The sequence below is a fragment of the Ptychodera flava genome, chromosome 11 (genome assembly GCF_041260155.1).
Source record: "Ptychodera flava strain L36383 chromosome 11, AS_Pfla_20210202, whole genome shotgun sequence".
NCBI classification, from domain to species: Eukaryota; Metazoa; Hemichordata; class Enteropneusta; family Ptychoderidae; genus Ptychodera; species Ptychodera flava.
The window spans coordinates 2,351,323-2,372,475 of record NC_091938.1 but is presented as its reverse complement, the minus strand read 5'-3'; the positions used below and the strand labels follow the sequence as shown (position 1 = coordinate 2,372,475).

The window sequence follows — 21,153 nt, the reverse complement described above, 5'->3', positions numbered from 1 at the left end:
TGTTGTACAAATGTTTTAAAATTTGAGACATCAATAGCGATGACTACGATTTCAGGTTTGTTACTAAATTTAGCTGCACGCGCGCTACATCGAAAGATGCTGCCTAATTTTGGATAAATTTTGTTGTTGTATGCGTGGCTGTTGTTGCAGCTTTCAATTAGTGTGATTAACAGATACATGTATGTGACTGTGAGTGGTGCTAACATACATACATGTATGTGACTGAGTGGTGCTTAACAGATACATGTATGTGACTGTGAGTGGTGCTAATTAACACCACACATGTCACAGAAACACTATCAATCAAAAATCTGAACACAATAACACTACTTTCCTAGATGTGTTCACCACTTTCATAGACGAGAATATCTGTTCTGACGCCTAAAAAAGACAATATTTAAGCACTTGATTTCTACAGCATGGCAGTTGAAGGGTTGTTAAACAATTTTCATCAGCTGATCATGAAGCAAGTCACAGTCCTCATAATTTAAATCTGTGGTAAGGATTCAATGACCACAACCAGTAAGGCATTTGAAGACTTCAGTCATAAAATCTACCTGCCAGATGCATTCCACCTTACAAGTGATAAATATTCCACCTGACAGAGACACACTACACCCATGACACAAATGAGAATTTTATTGTACATAGAATAAATGCTTCAATGCACTTATGAGAACCTTACCTTGGAATCATATTTTATATCACAATAGCACTATGATTAATTGGTCATATATCCTAAAAAGAAAATGTGATATTTGTGATATTTGTCTAATGGTTGAGAAAACACTGACAATATCATATTTTGTGTTGGTGTGATGCTTTGTTTGGATTTGTACAGAGCTGTTACCAAAATAAATACAATAAGAGTAAAACCTCGTGACTGGCAAGCTAAGCTTTCTGAGTCATAAACCTTGTCATCAGGGTTGTACTAATAGCTTGGAATGTCTCCAATGACAATTTCCAAGCAGTTAATGATCACAAGCGATAGAAAACAGGGATTAGTTGCAGGACAGGACTGTTAGAAAAGTGGATTTCCTATTATGCGACAAATATTGTACTTCTTGTACCTTGGAGACCAAAAAAAATTTTCCCACTAATAAGAAATAGTATAATTAAATACCTTGCAAATAAATATACATGTACATATGGTTACAATGAGCTGATTGCTGAGCATCAATGGAAAACAACTCACTGCTGTGGCTTATGCAGCTACATCTTGCAAACATCATGTGCGTGCTACGATTAACATTTTTCAAAAACAACATCTGATGTCACGTCCTTCCTTCAAGTCATCCTTTTCAAACTTTCATTTAAAAGTTTCAGCCCATTCAACTGTTGTTATAAAACGGCATTAACCATTAATGCTATCTGTAATCTACTGTATTGTCAGGATTATCTTTAAATACAAATCTAGTTCATGCTCACTGCTCATCTGTAGATTGTTTCAGTTAAAATTTTAAAACTCATGTATGACATAACATTGCCATGTTATTGCTGTGTTCCACAGACATATTGTGAAGATAGAATAGTGCAATGCCAGTACAATTAAGAAGCCCCACATGACTGTATAGGTAGTCCTATTTACCGGTATACATACGGTATTGCCTACACAGCTGTTTCAATGCTGTGTTTTAGCTGTCACTACAACTGACAGATGTTATGACATTTGTGTCCAGGCTACCTGTCTGTACGATTACTCTTCATATTAGACATTTACTGGCTATTTACTAACAAATCATGCATCTTTTTATCTTGTTACTTTTGTTACCATTTTACAATCATTATCACATTCATATATTGTCTTATACCGGTATGAGCTAGTATACAGAAATTGCTATTGCTCATACAGGTATATGGGAAATGTGCAAATGTATCAATTTCGTACAAGTGACATCATCTGTCAATCAACTGAATTTCTGGCCAATTAATAGACATTGTTCTGCTTGTCACAATTGCCCCTCTATGACCTTGGTTGACCTTGGTTGACACATTGTTTCCATTGCATATTGTCTGTTGGCAAACAGTTATATGACAAAACACTGACTGTATGCAAATTAGCTGAATATGACAGAGTATACAAAAATAGGGAGAATTCAGCTAAACCATATTTGAAATTTTGAAATTGAGGCAATGCTATCAGAAAAAGTTTCGAAGATTGTGATTGATAGAAGTGATAAACAAAGTTTATAATTCAGTAATCTTGTTGATCAATTCATTTGATGAAGTTGAGGGACACAAAAGTGCGGTAATTTGGCAATTATCTCAAGTTCACAAAGCTCATCTAATGTGCATATTCTTGAGATTATCATTTTCTTAAGTTTTCTTTTTTTGCATAATATCCTTCAATGGTTACAAAAAGGAAACTTTATGTCGTTCTAGAATTATGAAAACTTGTTCGCTAGAAAATAGTCGATTTGCATTACAAAAAAATCAAACTGATTGATGATATTACGGACAAAGATAAGATAAATTACTTTATTTAAGATTCAAGGAAGTACATTGTGACTTGTATAATGGTAGTTCTTCTATGGTATACCTTATCGCTGGCAGAACATCATTAGTAGCAAGCAAAGTCATAAAACTGCCGATGATGGAGCCATATACTGCACATGACTAGCATTGGAGATGTCCCCAATCATGTACTAGCATGGTGACATCCCAAATCACATACTTTGCCAGTCCTAATATATGACAGTCATTTTTACAATAAATAAATTAGTCACTTCTTTTAAAAAGAGAGAGATTCATGAATTGAATTGAGGTGAAATGACTGCAAACGTGCACAGTACAGTTACTATCCTTCCTGAAAATCTTAATATAGTAACGCTGAGTTACAATAAATGATATTGCATCAGATAACTTGTAAATAATGATAATTATCATGGACACTGAGAAACCTTGGCTTTGCAGACATTATCAGTAACTAACTTTTGATGACCTTTATCACTCTTTTTGTTTTTAATGTCACCCAGTTTCTTGTTCTACTCTCCAGCTTGTTTCAAACACCCACTATTTAGCTAAATAGTCACCATAATGTCTATACATGTAAAATGCAATATTATTGTTTATGTTAGAGATCTAGTCCCGACCAGAATTCACTTGTCGACAAAAACAACACAGTTCACATATATACAGGATGAGTTGACAAGCTGAACACTGTGTATCTCAACATGCTTTGGTGAAAAGAAATAGAAACTATAGTTAACAACCCCCCCCCCCCCCCCCAAAGTTAAAAGAAACTCATCAAGAGTAATCAGTTTTATGTTTGATTTTTTTAAATATAATTCCATAGATAGATTAGGTTGATCAAATTTGTCAAAACTGTCTCTTTTTTATTTTGTTCTGATAAAAGCTTGGTTGTAGTATTAGATTTCAAGGATTTGCACTCATCAAAATTTTCCTTCTGCTTTTCCATGACATAAGTTCATTTGAGAAATCAGAGTATTCTTTTTTTAACCCTTTGAGTGCCAAAGTCAACTTTTGTTGCCTTTATAGAATATGACCTAGCCAGCAACTTTTTCAGATCTACACAAGTTTTTTCAGATTTTTCCCAAAATTTTGATCAAAAATTGTAGCCATTGAAATGTTATGACTGTTCAGTCCAAAATCATCAAAAAATTACAGAAAATTCATAAAAATTGGAAAAATGTTACACTGAAATTTTGGTGGGAAAAATTACAGCACTCAAAGGGTTAAAGATTAGCTTGGTTAAAGTTTTGATATTTTTGCGTCCTGTAGTTAAAGAACTACAATGCTAAACTGAATGCCCTCTGACTCAAGATGTGGATATAATGATATTAAAGTAATCAAAATTAATTCAGGATGACATCTCTACAATGCACCGCCAAAGACGAACAGTTTTTCCATGATTCAATTGATACATTAGCCATTAAAATGCATCAAAGGGATTCACCCAAGCCACTAGAATCAAAGAGTATACTTTCCATAATCCAATATTGCCAGAGGTGAGGTTTGTCAAAGGAATGCATTTTACGAGGCTAACTTCTTGCCTTGGTAATCAGTGATTGGATAATGGAAAGAAACTAGGTTGTCTCATCACTGACTGTACAAACTGATATGTGCTTTAATCTTTTGATCATCTGATTGTACACAGATTTGATATGTTTAGAATTTTAATGACTTAGATATTCATCGCATCTAAGTGAGAAACTACAATTGCAGGACAAGTGTCTGAACACAGGATAAATTTGTGTTTGTGTGGTACTCTGCTTCGTTAGAACGTGAAAAAATAAAACCAGGACCAATATTTTTATTTTCTCATTTTGAAGATTAGTTGGAAACCAAGGTATGGTTTCCAAAACTTGTAGTAAATATGTGCTGGTGTTATTGTAACATATTTGAAAGTCAATAATTGGGCAGCTTTTCTAACCAATAATGTAAAAACTGTGATATCTGCCATTATATTAATTAATGACTGTTAGCCACACTGCATACCCATTCAGGAGCAAAAGGAACTAAATAAGCTCCATCTTTGTATGTTCTTTAAGATGTAAGAGGCAGATTACTCTCCCTGTGGTTTTAATGGTCTGCCAAAGAGAATTTACAATGTATCAAGTATTCATGAGACAGTCTGACTACATGATCCAGTGCCTATGCAGACCATGACAGGGACGATTAGGGAATCAACTGAAAGTGCATGGAAAAAACAGCTGGAAAAGGACCAGGTGCCTGGGAAAGTCAGGCAATCAAACAACTTGGAAAATTGCCAAGAAATATCCTACATATGCACAATTTTAGCTCTTCAGAGTCAAGCTGGCTCAATGTTTGAAAGACCTGGTCGATGGTTGCTCACTTCAAAACCACTTGTGACCATATTTTCAAGGTCTTTTACCTTACATACATCTGTGCTGATCTCTGGAAAAGTCAGAAACAGTTTTGGAAAAACAATTCTTCTTCAAAAAACACTGATTACTCATGTCTTGAGATAAAATCAACATCCCTGATGCATTTCTGACAACAAAAATTATGGCAAACATCAGCTTCCTCTTAATTCTGACCCAAATATATCAGCTTTGACAACTGACGGCACCACTACCTCAAAGGTTTCTGTACAACGCACTTTGCGGAGTTCACCTGTGTCTTGCTTTCATCATGACATCAAATGACCTTTCTAATGGACCTACAGTACAACACAAGGAGTGTACAGCTTCCTGCTGCCTGTAGTTTTCAACGCCACTTAAAAGGTCAAGTTTATGTTGGGATGACACTAGATCCTGTAAAGAGCCTTATAATTCTCAGCGGGATGCACCATGCATTAGTGTCCTCAATTAGACACCAAGAGAACTGACAGCTACTCGTATCACGTGACATCATCAGTGACTGATGTGATGTCGTCATGGAAATTGTGTAAATGTACAGAGTTTCTGTATTGCAAGAAAATCTCACATAGCATGAAACATCTGTACATGTACAGCAAAAAGTTAACCCCTTCACTGTTGCACTTTGGAATAATCCAATTGAATGTAACCATCAAAACTCTCAAGAATGTACCTGCTACTTATTCTGAAACTGTGGAACATTATCAGTTCTGTGTATAAGCATTTTGAGGAGAAAACATTAGTGATGCCCAACGGCTTTCAAGATGGAAGATTTGTTTTTGGTGATTTGAATGAAATCAGAAAATATGGAATCCCATTCAAGATCTATTTTCATTAATATTCCCTCACCAATTATAGCTACAGTAGCTGTGATGTTTGATTCATCTTCTATTGTATTTGTTCTTTTTTTTGAAAATTTCATACATTATCTTGTTCTACTTTAAACATTGTGCTGAATAATTGTCATTCAACTCTTCAATATGGCCTTCATCTGTGTATAGTGTCCATGTGTGTTATCATTGAAAATTAAATTCCAGCCTGGGCCGGAATTCATTTCTCAAAAATAACACTGCATACAGTATCCCCAGTGTGTTTGCAAGGTTTCAATGTTTTGTATTTCAACATGCTATAGTGAGATTTGACAAATACAATGCACTCACTGTGTTTGTTTTGAAAGTGAAAAAAAACACTAAAAACGTACTCATTTTGAAGAACAAAAACAATGAAAATATTATCAAAAGACGTTATTTTAGTTTTAATATTTACCTCTTGGCTATAATCTATTTCACTGCATAATCAGTCAATGATATTTCTTGTATGAGCAGTCCAGTATCAAACCTTGAGAATTCTAAAGAATTTCAACAGTCATCACTGTCACACAACAATGTCTTTTGTGTTGCTATTTGTACACTGTAATCTATCAATGCCCTCTTGATGTGCTTGGTAAACACTGAAAGAAAATTATCAAACTTCTTATTGTACCGTATCTGCTGAACTCACACCCTGACATGTTGTCTGTGCAATGTTTAGCCTGACAGGAGTGTAATCCAGTGCAATGGCACTGTGAATACCCAGAATTGTCACCAGAATTGTCACCTGAATTGTCACCAGAATTGTCACCTGAATTGTCACCTGAATTGTCACCTGAATTGTCACCAGAATTGTCACCTGAATTGTCACCTGACACCTGAATTGTCACCTGAATTGTCACCAGAATTGTCACCAGAATTATCACCAGAATTGTCACCTGAATTGTCACCAGAATTATCACCTGAATTATCACCTGAATTGTCACCTGAATTGTCACCAGAATTGTCACCAGAATTGTCACCAGAATTGTCACCAGAATTGTCACCAGAATTGTCACCAGAATTGTCACCAGAATTGTCACCAGAATTGTCACCAGAATTGTCACCAGAATTGTCACCAGAATTGTCACCAGAATTATCACCAGAATTGTCACCAGAATTGTCACCTGAATTGTCACCAGAATTATCACGTGAATTGTCACCTGAATTGTCACCAGAATTGTCACCTGAATTGTCACCAGAATTATCACCAGAATTGTCACCTGAATTGTCACCAGAATTGTCACCAGAATTGTCACCAGAATTGTCACCTGAATTGTCACCAGAATTGTCACCAGAATTATCACCTGAATTATCACCTGAATTGTCACCAGAATTGTCACCAGAATTGTCACCAGAACCTATCCACATTTCAAACAACTATAAAAACCCTGACAACCCTGAGCCTTGTGCTAACTTGAAGGTCAACTAGATCAACAATGACTTAGTCATCTACAAATGCAACAAAAGCAACATCAAGTGTCCTTGTGCCAAAAAAACCACTCATTTTGCCGATGCTTTTCAAAATTTTGTCCTGGTTTTGACTCTGCCGATACATGTTAATACAAGATGGAGCACATATCTGCCCAAAAAGGCTAATTTTGAAACGTGCAGTTAAAGCTCTTTTCCGTAAGCAATGCAGAGAAAATATTTTTTTACCGTAAGTTGGGACTTTAAAAATACTTTCATTGCAAAATATAACAAAGTCTAATTGGTGCTAGTATGTTATGGCCATCAGAAAACACTTAAAAAATACAATACAAGTAACCTTATGGTAGCTTAGAGATACCAATATGGCACACAGGTAAAATAATTGTAGAGAGTTCCAGAAATCATCAATGAATCCTGTATGCCTGGCATATTTATGTTTTTGACTTCTTTCTCAAGGACTCAATAAAATGAAGATACACTTCAGTGAAGATATTTGATTTTAAATTTCTCTGTAATTCTCAACCAGTATGGCTGCAGTGCTGGCATATCAATGGAGAAAAGTTCATCTATTACTTTAATCTCTAGGTCCAGAAACAGACTTTCTCATAATATTTTATTTAAACAACAGATTTTCTCTTCTTTGCACTCAGAAGCCCAGTAAAGTAAGTTGACAGGGATAAATTTTGAATAGCTTGTCCAGGCCAAAACCCTTTCAGATGGATAAATTCAAACATATAAGCAGAAAGTCAGGCCTGATAGAGTCATGAATTTGAATGTCTGTATTGACTCCAAAGTAAAACTTATATGACATAATAATGAGTACTAGGTAATTACACTATTTGAATATTTCAAGGAAAACTTCAATTTTTCAGATTGATGTCCGAGAATAATGAGTTACAAAAATGCAAATGATTAGAAATATCATTAAACTGATATTGTGCAGTGGGTTGATAGTATGGTGCCAATATTCAATCCCTTCACGGACACAAGCAGATGCATTTTCATTTAGGAAATGATGCACTTCCGTATTTTCTGTGTACGCAGTGACCAAATTCAAAGCACTGACTTGGACATCATTTGAGTAAGCAATCACGCTGTATTATAATTAAACAATGGGACGAATCCATATCAGTTAATGGAATATTTGAACCGCAGATCATGTAATCTGCAGTAAACCTAGTCAACCTTGAGGAGACTAATATGGTACAGTATGTACATCTGCTTTATTCATAATTAGGCTTACTGCATAACCATATTTACGCTGAGTTGATATAATTAACACATTATAATATTACTGTGGGATGAAAGCAAGTGGTCACTGTTTCAAACTTAACCAGCAGGCCAGTTAGATAAGTTTAACACTGTATCATTATACAAATTTGAACAGCGATAGCGTTAACAATCTTTCAAGGATGTGTATACTAGGCAATCTAACATTCAATTAAACCTACTCACTGACTCGATCTCTACGTTCTCTAACTAAAATAAATGTTAAAGTAGAATTCCTGATGAACCATCAGATCACTTTTGTCAGAGTTCATGCACTGTAAATGAGGGTACTTGACTATGTCATCAAAATTCAATGAAAATTCAATAAGACTGAGTTGAAATTCATTTCCAGCCAACCATTAAATATGCTAAATAAGCAGGTACTTTACGTCATGTATTTATAGATCATTTCAATGTCAGAATATGAAAAGGAAAAATTCCTACAAAACATCGGTTTGAATGCAATAAAAACCATGGAATGAGTGTTTTGGCATAGCAATGTAATATGGTATCACACAAGAATGGCGTGCAATATTATTTTGCTTATCTTTTCATCCCAAAATAAAATTTGTGGTTATACTTGCTATTAAAATAAATGTGAAATGTTAACGAAAACACCTAATTTATCTTTACTTTTCATATTATTGTTATTTTCTTCTTTATTTTCTTTCCCTGTTCTTCAGTAACATTTCTTTTTTCCTTTCAGTTCAGCTTTTCATCAGTTAATCAGTCTTTGGTACTGCTATGCAGTCTAGAACAGTTGCAACCAGTGTGATCAGCAAAACCTTTACAACATACAAATTTCTGTCATGGCTTCTTTTGGAATTTTACAAACATTATCTCTCTGCTTATTTTGATTCCTAGTCAACTAAGTCCACTGTTTATTATTCCATTCAGATCCCAGAATAAAAGATACTCAGAAAGTTGCATCACAAGTTCCTTCTATATACAATGTCCACTTACACTGTCACTTTCAGCATGACAGTGAACAACATCATTTTCATTAACATACCACAGGAAATTGAAATAACATTAGTGTACATATGTTTATGAAGTGATGGCTCTAAGTATATTACAGCTGACAGTGAAATTGAACTATGATCAAAGAAGTGGTGATTGCCATCGATACCAAGCAGATTGAGGCAGAGTTGCTTTAATAAGTGGGACAATACAGCTAGCTTCAAACTTGAAAATTAATTTGAATAGGTTTAAGACTGATCCACTTTCCGTGTCATATGGTGTCAGTACTCTACGCAGGAACTGGCTTAATATTCCTGTTATATGCAAACAATACCTATTATTGCAGTTCAGTCAGAATGATGCACTGAAACCAAGAACTTTAGTGAGGTCATGTCTCATGAATAATGGCAAAGTATACTAAAGACATACACACTATATAATGGCAGAAAGAAATGTTCGGATCATAGATTTTATAAAAAATCTCTTAATCATCAATTATAACCTACATTAAAGAGCTTGTCCATGGCAATTTTATGCAATAAATATTAAAATTATTGAACTAAAATTGATGACCCTTTCCCGCTGGTCCACCCACGATTCTCAGCTTCATTGACAGGTGACCTGCATTCCATGGAATGCCAGGCAAAATGAATGAAAGTTACAAAAATTACCTGATCATTGGTGGAAGAGTCGGACTGCGACAATGGTTGAGACTTCAAGTCCATGGTATCAGAGCTCAAAGTTGCAGCAAGTAACCCACTTCTCAAAACCTGGCAGGAATATTAGTTTTTTCTCTCTTACGAATCAAAGTGCAAGGTAATATTCACCCACTTTACAAAGACAGGGTTGCAATCAGCGTTGACCTAAAGCTGGCATTTACAGCGATGACTCCTCAGTGGTCTATTCACCAGTGTGCGATTGAAATCTACTCAGCGTGTACACACACACACACCACTCTGGCGAACACATTTGCATACATTTACATACAATATGCAAATAATTCCATATTTGGCTGCAGCTGTAGAGACAGGTGGGACAAATTTAGAATGCTACCGCCAGCAGAATTATGATTCTTTTTTACATAATACATATTTTCTCAGTTTATATGAATTATGGTTGTCTGACTTTAATTATCATCACCTAACTTTTGATTTCTGCTCAAGTGGCATGCATAAATTTAAATCCACAGACTGCAGGATAATTGATTCATATAACAAACCGGATTCAGTTTTATGTGCAGTTATATTTGGGGGGAAATTGACATTATGCATGTGCATTTTGCCTATAGTAACATTTTTTCACAAAACGAATGAATTTCAATAAATGAGCTTGACTGCAACTTAAATTAAAAGGCAAGGATTTATTCATTTGAAGTGAAACATAAAACCATTAATGCCTTGCCTGGTATACAAGTTACTAACTGTATATTGGCAGATATACATCATGTCAGGAAAGAAAGCAAATTTGTCAATGCATTGTCATAATATAGGAGTCTAATCTGGCAGGCATAGTGTCACATTACGCTTATTTTGTTTCTAACAAAGTTCAAGTATCTCTTCTTGGCTAGAAAGTCAGTGAAGATGTAGATTTGCTGTTTACACTGTACGTTCATCTGTCAAAACATTTGCTCATTTGGTGTTGTATTCCAGTATTGGAATCTAAACCCAAGTTGTCAACAGCAAAGGGTTCTAAAGATCTTACAAAAAGACAAATCAACAATTGCTTGAGGTCTTTGAAATCAAAAATCCATTCACATGCACCAGGATTAAACACATTCAGCTTTCCCAATCTCTTGGCAACTCAGGGCACTCCTTGTTAACTGACTGACATAAGAATACACTCTTTGAATAAAAGTTCAATGCATTAAATGACCATTAGAAAATATTCTTTGAAGGAGAACTTATTTCAAAAGCTTCTTCATACTTCCCTTCCTCTAAATTTATCCTTGTACTTGTCGAAGATGACACTTTAAAATGTACATTTCTGTACTTAAGTTTTATTACGGTATATTAGGTCAGGTAGAAAGTACCTTGGGGACAGATTTGTTTGCCTTTCAATTTTCACAAAACTTTTCATTCTATTATACTTGTGTCAATTCATTTTGAAACCTCAGGTAACCTCAGGAGTAAATAGATTTTTAACCGTCTTGTTTTCATAAAAGTTTAAAATTTAACTTTGTCTGTATAAATGTAAGATTAGCAACTAATTTGAATTTCAAACATCATAAATTTCAAATATCGCAAAGTTGACTTATTTTTTCCTGTAATTCAATTCTATTCTTTGCACAGTCAGACCCCATTATATTTATTCTTCATTACAAGAATGATGGTTCAAAGTCTCCTTGATCAAACTGGAAGCTTTACGGTATACCCTTGGATAACCATCCAGGTGATAAACCATATTCATTGCAAATTTTGATCTTTCCTTTAATATCATGAACAATGGTTTTGCTTTTCTTTGTCATTTATATTAAGCACACGTAATTTGTTGAGTTGACTTTAATTATTCTAGTTTAATTACAAAATCAAAGTATCTTTTTATCACATACCAACACATACGAACATCTAATCAACAAGGTACATTTATTTTTTTTACCAAACTTACATTGATCCTAACATCCTTACCACAGTATTTTTCTCAATTCTAGAATGTTTACTCAAAAGTTGGAGCTCTGTCAATAACAGCACGGCCTCTTTCAAGCCTAGTCTCAGATTATGGCAGAAATTACCTCAGAGACACTTCAAATCCTACAGTAGTCTACTGGTCTACACTGTGTACGGGCTCTTGACTGTAAAACTTGTATTGAATTTTTAACTTTACCTTAATCATGTACACGGTTAATTTTTGCCCGTAGATTTAATACACAGAATGACACCTTTTTTCATTTCAAATTAATGTCATTTAATTCTTTTAATCAAAAGGTCTGAAATATAGCTGTGTTTAACGCAAAGGAATGACACGGAGACAAGTGTTTGGCCGAAATCCGGGGTTATGCATGCACTGCCATGGCAGGGGCGACGAGGCGTCATAGCGGCCTGAATGGCGGTACCGGGCTCTGGCTACCGTGCATCGGGCAACGTGTTACCGGCCGCCCGCAGCAGACCCATGACAGTACCCCCCTGGAACTTTATTGTATAAAGTAAGCAGTATAAAGACGTACAATATCTTTTATTGTGAGCTGCTAGCCTGCAGCGAGGCTTTATTTATTTATTTATTTTTCTTTTGCGGAGGGTGGGCGGGGATTTTGTGGTGTGAACTTGAGCGTGGCAGAAGTTGAAATGGACGAGCTATAGCTTTGCTCACACTGATATGCGCATGGATAGTGACGTGGAGAGGGTGACGCAAATTGTTTAGATAACGGTGAAGGGGGCAGTTGGTAGATAGGTTACGTCATAAGTGCATCCAGCTAGTGGTAGTAGGTGGCGCATGGTGACCCACATATGTCAAGGTCTAAACCCTTCTCCCCGTGTCCTCCCAGACGTTAACAATGATTATAGCAAAGCCATAATCACCCATTTAACCTCTATGAAAGACAACAGTCTAAGAGTCCTTGAGCTCTATGAAGTGTGAAAAAAGGTCAAACCTTCATTCTGAAGATACATTTCTTTATCACAGGTAGGACAGCAGTGACACTGAGGTCAGACCAGACTTTGATAAGGGGGAGGGGGGGGGGGGTCACTGGTTTGTGACAATCTATGGGTCATGACCTTTTTGTAAGGTCATTTAAATTACTGTGCCATTGGCAGTTTGTGTTAGGTCATCTTGAATCAATGGCAGTTATTCATGTATCTTACATTATTTACTGAAAAGAATTTCACATTGACCACATTGACAAAGAGATGACTTTTTCAACTGCAACAATAGACCAAGTTGAAAAAACCAGTAGATAGAGAGACAAAACAATGGAAACTTAAAATATACGTTGTCCCTCTGGAATAACAATTTTGCTTGTTATGAAGTAGCCATTACATTGTATGGTATTGATAAGCTCATAATCACAATACAATGATTGAGAGACAAAACAATGGAAAAATATTTCGTCCACTGGAAATGGAATAACAAAGTAATTCGCATGTCATAATGTAGCCACTGCATTGTGTACTGGTTGTAAGATGACGACAATACAAGGGTGATCTTAAAGAATCTCTGATTATGTAAATGACTTTGTACAGATTGTGTATGAATTCTTATTTTTCTTTTGTGTGATCTCTCAAGAAGTAGACTGAAAAAGTTAACATGGCAGTTATACTTTGAAAGCGGAAGACTTTATTCCTACTTTGCATGTTGATAGGATGAAATGTACATAGTTGTTGTGATCTCTTGTGACCTACATTGTATTCTGACCCTGAATGAACTCAGCTTGTTGACAGCTGAGTGTCACTGAACAATGCACAGAGCAGTGAAGTCATGTAAAACTGACGTGAAAACGACACAAAGCTAATTCTGGTCAATGCCATACAGGAGCATGTTATAACTTGTCTAAATGTTCAACCAGCCTGATGTACTTTTTATGACTATTGGTCTGGTTTTTGTGTATTTCATTTGTTTGTTTGGTACCAAAGTTAACTTTCAAGCATTCACTCGTTGTCATCATTATCACATTTTGTCAAAGTTCTGAAGAACATAGGCTTACCTTGTCCGATACTTGCTTATACGCCATCTTCTTTGTGAAGTATGAAAACATCTGGCCTGATAACCCAAAAAAGGGGCGTGATCTCTAATTCCACCCCCTGGTCAACAAATACAAGCAAGTCGACAAATATACCGGTATGCTAGAGCTTATTATAGTAACACACAGTATAGCACTTCTATACGTAACACTAAAAAGTTAATGATCAGCCAAATTGTGCATGGTGCACACCCAACAAAACTACCAGCTGACCAAGGGCATTATTTTGATGCATTATGGGTAAGGAAGAGCAAAAAGCTAGCCTCCTTTCTCTGTGAAATGTTTCCATAGCGATAGCATTATTAACTTCTTTTCATCTACTTGTGTGAGAAACTTGTTTGAAGATTTTCCACACACAGACCTGGAGAGTTAGTACCAGCATTTTATGCCATATTGTATCAGAACACATGACCGATGTCACTGAGCTTGCATGGCTGACTGCATACTTGCTGACTGTCATTACATTGCCATCCAGGTTTCAAAGGGTCTTACTGAAGAATTCACAATGACAAAATCAACAGTGGAATCTATTGAACTGCTCTCATTGTAATTTTAAATCACAGTAGTTCAACACTGAGGGGAGCATTGTCTCTGTACGGTTCTTTGTTCACCCGGACATTGTGGGTCTATTCAAACTCCAAGATTTCACATGGAGTTCTAAAACCATGAAATGTGCAAGCAAGCATTCAGGCAGATCACTGCAGTGAGCAAGTGCAGCTCTCACCAGCATGGTTTGCCCCTAATCCACTGTAGTCAACAATGAAAGTGGACCTGTTCACAGGGAACTGGGTGTAAACAGGTTGAACCAGGAAGACAGTGACGTCACATTAAACCAACCTCACAAAGCAAAGTCCCATGCAGTTACAAAACAATAATTATCGTCCCTGCTTTGCTAAATTGTCTCAGTTTGTTTCCTGGAAGAATAAATCACTAAACAAACTTTCACATCTAAAATCTGACTCCTCATAATTGCAATGTGAATGGCTTAAACCTGGAATTCAAATGGACCATGGCACTCTGGTATGTAAATGATTAAACCATGAATTCAAAAAGGCAATAGTACAAACGAAACAACACACAGAAATTGAAATAGAAATCCCTTTATTCCTATGCATGCATTTTACAACGTCTTCTGCGTCTGTTTCCATAGCAGGTATTTCATCATGGTTCAACATTTTATTGTGGAGTAATATGCCCATTAGCTGAACATATCATTGATTATTACACAGCAAGCTATGTGATAATTAAATCATTACATCACAACTGCCTGCATGATGTGCAAGATTATCATCATGTCTGCAAACACTGTTTCACCTAATTTTACAGTCTTCCTTCCTGGTGTTTTGAGCAGATATTTCAACTTTGACTGTCACTCCTGCAATCAGTACTGCTGCTCTCAATAATAAATACCATAAAAACCCTATCAATTCGACCAGAAAAAATAATCACAATTTTAAAATGGTTGAATTATTAGAAAATTGACAAAGCCAGAATAATTTCAGTGGTCGAATTATTAGGGATTGCAACTTTTTTGACAATTCTTAAGTGATATGCTTACCATCTTGGATGATTAAAACATTAAAGGTGACTTTCCTGAAGTCCCGTCTTAGATATTCTGTGCTGTACATTGTATTGTTCTGTGTATTTTATCAAAAATAAAATGTTCGAAACAGCTTGTCATGATTGGTTGGTTGAATTATTAGAGATTGAGAAAGTCCCAATATTAATCGGCGGTCAAATTGATAAGGGGAAATAAAATTACTTTTTGAGAAAAAAATAGGACGGTTGAATTAATAGAGTGGTCATATTAATAGGGTTTTTATGGTCCAATTACTTATGTTTGACTGTTTTTTCATCTCTTTACGACAAATACTTGTAAAAAGAAATCGAGAAAACTACACTTGCAGAGAATTCAACTGCTTCCTTTCATACTGACTATCTCACTATTAAAACAAAAATTTTAGAGTTAAATGAAGGGGAAACATGGCATTTACTGGTATCAAAAGAAAGTTTGACGTCATGTATGACGGAGACACAACTACGTTATTATTGACTGCTATTCACGTCAAAGCAATCTGAGGGGAAATTATAGTGTGTATTGGTAAAACTCACCTTTGTCAATCAAACTCTGCTGAAGGGATAATTTACAGAGGCAAACAAACTGTATTAAATTGGTTAGCCGTACTGACATACCCTAAAAATTATCTGAAAGTCAGTTGTGTAAAGAGTGGATAAAAATAGAGTTGAATTGGTCTGATATTTATAACGCTTGCTAGCAGTTTTTACGTCGTACTTTACACATACACTGCACAGTGAGTGAAATATCCCATGATTCAGTGTGATCAGGGCACAGAAATCCAGCCTGGAAGTGATACAAATCTCTTCACAGTATCACAGTACACAAGATACCATGATTGGTTTGTCTATCAGCCAACATAATGTACTATAAATGTTTGGCATACCATATTTTGATACCTTGAAGTATGATCATTACTGCTCATACAAAAATTTGCTAAATTTTGAAATGCATCATCTGAAATATTTTGTCATAAAAAGTGGAGAATCCTAGTTGCACTGTTTTGATCAAAAAAAGTACATTGATTTTTTAACAGTAATGAAAGAAGAAATCTACATGTTTATTATAACAGGTAACATTTTGAAACTTCAGTTGCTGATAGCTTGTCTTTGGAAGACAACATTTGAAGTATCTACAAACATGCATTTTGTGTTCAGTTTTTACTTGAATTCTTTGCTTGCCAAACAAAATCATCAACTTCACACTCCTATGTTTAACATCAATCATCAATAGCTGAATCATTTTCTTGTTTGTCATGAATATGTATGTATGTTTCAAACTTCCTTTGGTAGAAAAACTGTAAAAGTTCCAAAAATGTACACCTGTCTAAAAACTTGAAACAAACAATTGTTGCCAAGGTAATCTGCCTGATCATGGCCTATGGTCATTATTTAAAGAAATTTGCCCTGCATGGTTAAGGCAATCAGCGTGTATTATTGATATCAGACAATCAAAACAAAATGACAATTTTTAGCGTAACATTCTTGAAATTGATTGATGGCAGTATCCACACTTTCTAATCCAATCAACTAAACATGTTTACAGAGTTCTCTTTTTAATGAAAGAAAACAGTCAACACTCTCTTTTCATTTTTTTCAAATTATCCTTTCATAAATTAAGTAATATTATGGTACTAAAATCAAATCAACAAATAGAATTTCCCTCTGTGCCTATTACACTGACACTCTTTGTAAGGAACAGGAAGATGCAATTTCTGTGAAGTGGGGGTTTTTCAATGTTGTTGCATTACACAACAAACTGTCAATCACTACTTCTTGGGATAAGTTACAATAAGACAGTCATTATTGGAAGCTGCAGATCCATTTTGTCAAACTTAAGGTAGAACACGCCCCAGGGACAGATATTCCGACTCTCACATTTCTACAATTCTTTTCTGATCTACCATTTGTAGGGGCTCATTTTTTAAAGCTCTTGGAGAAATAAACCTTTCGCCAGCTTAGTTTTTCAAAAATCCAAAATTTTACTTTTACCCCACAGAGTTAACACAAGGATGGCGGCCATTTTGAATTTCAAAATATCACAAAATGTTGAGTAATTTATTTTTCTAGTTGCAAACTTTGCACAGTGACCCCTGATTTTTATTGTTGCTTTGGTAAGAGAATGATTAAAGTTTCATTTTAGGAAAATTTGAGCAAAAGTTTAAGTCTTTCACTTTCAAGGCGGATACTACCCTAATTCAAAAATAGAAGTGGCATTCACTATACTAATTTTACATGGATTTACAATCGCAATTCCACAAAAAAAAACCCAAGGTGATTTCCTTCTTCCTGCCACAAATAGTCCCTAGGTAGCTGAATTTTTTATATCCTGCTGTTCAAGTAGACCAAATGTCAACTTGAAACTAAAAGAGTTCTTGAACTACGTCACAAGAGGTTTCCAAAGATAGCTATTGACTTTTCAACAAGCTTTTAGCTCATTGTGTTTGACAAAAAATAGCAGCTTTGGCTTGAAGTTTCTGAGAAGCTACATTAGATGAAATTCTGGTGACTGGTCTTTCAGAAGGTGTAGTATGAATTGGTGCTATCCTAGGGATGCTAAATTTCTGCATCCCAAACCTTTCTCACTGATGAGGTTTACAAACTTCAAATGTGAACTTTAACCCTTTCACCCCCAGTTCCCTGTATACAGGTCCAACTTTACCATAGAAAACAATGGATTTGGGACAAACCATGGTGGTGAAAGGGTTAACAGCGTCCCTTTAATTTATATGAAGTTTGATAAACATTTTCTTTGCTCCAGAGATTTGTAGCAATATTACACCACAACACACAAAAGGCATTTGATGATTCCAGCTCAGGTACACACAGAAACACAGAAAGTCGTTTTGCTTAATTGACGTAAAAGCACTCATGGGAAAATTGTGTTTCACCGCTCAATTAAATTAAAATATTCATAAATCTGTAAATTGCATTGCAAGTTATGATATACAATGACTGTTTTACAGACATGCAATGGGTCATTTCTAAAGGTCAATATTTAGTAATTGGTTCCAAATAAACCTAAGCAACTCTGAACTCACAGTCATAAGATTACATTTTCATTGTATAACCATTCTAACAAACAGCAAAGAAAAGTCTCAATTAGCCTTCAGAGGATATTTTATCGATAACAAGATCAAACATTGCATGCAAAGGTTTCAAGGCTCAATATCACTATTAGCAAACTACCTAAGTCAAATGAAATGAAAGCATACATTGACGCCCTGCATATCAATTACATGATATCACTCCGTAAGTCTGGTAACATGGACGCTGTTCTGGACATTCAAATTCCCAATGCAATTATTTTTTTCTAATATTTTCTACTGGGGCTTGGTATCAGTTTGTAGCTTTTCTTCATAAATTTTGAACTTGTAATGTAGTAAGGCTGGCAATATACTCCAGAGACTTGCCAATTTCTATCTCACATCTCCAACAGTGTTTGAAAGAAATTTATTCTTTATGATCTCTTATAAAATACAGCTCATCCTACAATAGCGTCATAAGACAAATCACTGTACTCATCAATAAAGGTGTAAGGTACGGTGCAAATATACATTCTGTGAAATTCAATGCATCATTTTATTATTCCTTGTCACGGTTTCTGTGATGAGAACATTGTCAGAAAACTGTCAAAAAATGCTATTGAATGGTTTATTAATAGAATCAATTTACAAAGATGAGGATTGCTCTGGGGAAGGGCTGGGCTGTAGAACATTGCTCTGGGGGGAGGGCTGGTCTGTACAGCATTGCTCTGGGGAAGGGCTGGGGTGTAACATCAAATAAATAACTAATATACTGTCTTCATTTTTGTGATTGACTGCTGCTCTGCTTTCATAAGTGACTTCTTCAATGGAACAAAATTCCAAATTTACATCTGAAAGACTGAAACTTTCTTCATTCAATTTATCAATTTCAAAATTGTTGCAAAATTGTACCAATTCTATTTCCAGTGTTTTTGATACAGATATCACCCGTTAATTTACAGGGGTCCCTTTCAAGTTTCCAGTTCCCCTCCCCCCCCCTTCACTTATAATATCTATACAATACTATATTTGAGGACAACAGTATTTGTACCAGTGTTCCCAATAGCAATCTTCAACCTTGGCAAATACACAATGACTGAATTCCAGATAAGCAGACATCACTTTCAAAGCCACATACTCTAAACAACCTCATGCCCGATATAAGGATAATTGCGTAATTGGATTATCATTTATTTATAAATCAAACAGATTAACAATGACTAATTAAATGACTTGACACGGATAATTTCACATAGTAAGGAATACAATATTATCCATTTAACATATCAATATTGACACCACTGATACATGGGTAATGTTTTTAGACACACAAAGTTTTCTTAGCTGACCTCTGTGTCAAATAAAACTCATCACTGGGTTTACAAAATCATTGCAACCGGACACAAATCATCATAAATATACGTACAAATTTGTAACATATCAAATTTACTCTACACAAAAACTTAAAGGGTAACTAAGCTCTACTGTCTGATGAGGTTTTTACTATTTTTGTTTTGTATGTCAAATACAATTTCTTGTTCTACTCCATAAAGCTTGTCAACTCAGCCACTACTTGTATCAACTGAAATTCCAAAGTAAACAATATTGTATTTTACAAGTGTAGCTGCTGTGTTGACAATTTAAAGAGTGGGTCTTTCAAGCTATATGGAGGAGTAGAACACAAAAATGAAGTTGATATTCAAAATAAAAATAGTTAAAATTAGCTATTGGCTCTTGAAAGTTTTTGACCGGAAAACAATTTTTTCATAGATACATTTATTATTATCATATATCCTAAATTGCAAATCTATAATTGCATATCTTTATGTATCATTTTTATAATTCAAGGATTTCAAGGTGATATAAACATATGTTTTTGTCAACACAGTATCAAAATTATAAATTTGACATTGGTTACCCCATTTCTATACACTCAAAACAAAACATGCAATTTGAAAGTTGAGCACACTCTACAGCTGTATGTCACGATAAAATAATTCTAAACTTCTACTCTGTAAAAAACATCTGGTGACGAGGTGTCTGACGATACAATCCACAGGGAATTCTAATGGTTGTGTCACTACTGACAAACCTGATACTATCTATGACATTTGCACAAACAAAAAAAATCTAGGATAGGATTAACCAGGCAAATGGATTTTCATTGTACCACCTTAAAGCTTTAAGAGTTTAGGCTTCCACGCGTCAAGAGTTTTTCAGACTTTGTGACTTTATAATGAATCCTTGAATAACCTGTCTAACACATCACTGACAGCACAGACATCATCAAGGCAATTTCATGGCTTTCCACAATGATTTATGATATGCAGCTTCAGTGTTGACTTTACAAAAATGAAATTTTCATCTATGGCCAGGACGACATATTATTTTCCTAAATTGTACAGTGTGTGACAATTCGATCCCTTGAAAGACCTAAAAACTAGAGCTGTTTGGTCCAGTCATTCCAATATTTGCACCTCATCATTACCCGTAGACAAAGGCGAATGACAATTACGTTTACTGATGAGCTAAAA

The 21,153-nt window shown here is 35.2% G+C and overlaps 1 protein-coding gene across 18 annotated transcripts in view; it reads right to left on the bottom strand.

The window, feature by feature from the left end:
* Nucleotides 1-21,153, bottom strand: part of LOC139143248 (A-type potassium channel modulatory protein DPP6-like) — a 390,979-nt gene that overhangs the window by 111,050 nt on the left and 258,776 nt on the right. The window contains exon 1 of one of the 18 annotated variants that reach the window (XM_070713422.1): nucleotides 13,983-14,212. The exons of 16 other annotated variants lie outside the window; for them this stretch is intronic. In XM_070713422.1, coding sequence (XP_070569523.1) covers nucleotides 13,983-14,033 — 51 coding nt within the window. In that variant the 5' untranslated portion in view covers nucleotides 14,034-14,212. Of the gene's footprint in view, nucleotides 1-13,982; nucleotides 14,213-21,153 lie in introns of those variants that run through there. One more of the 18 variants, XM_070713425.1, reaches the window with a different exon arrangement.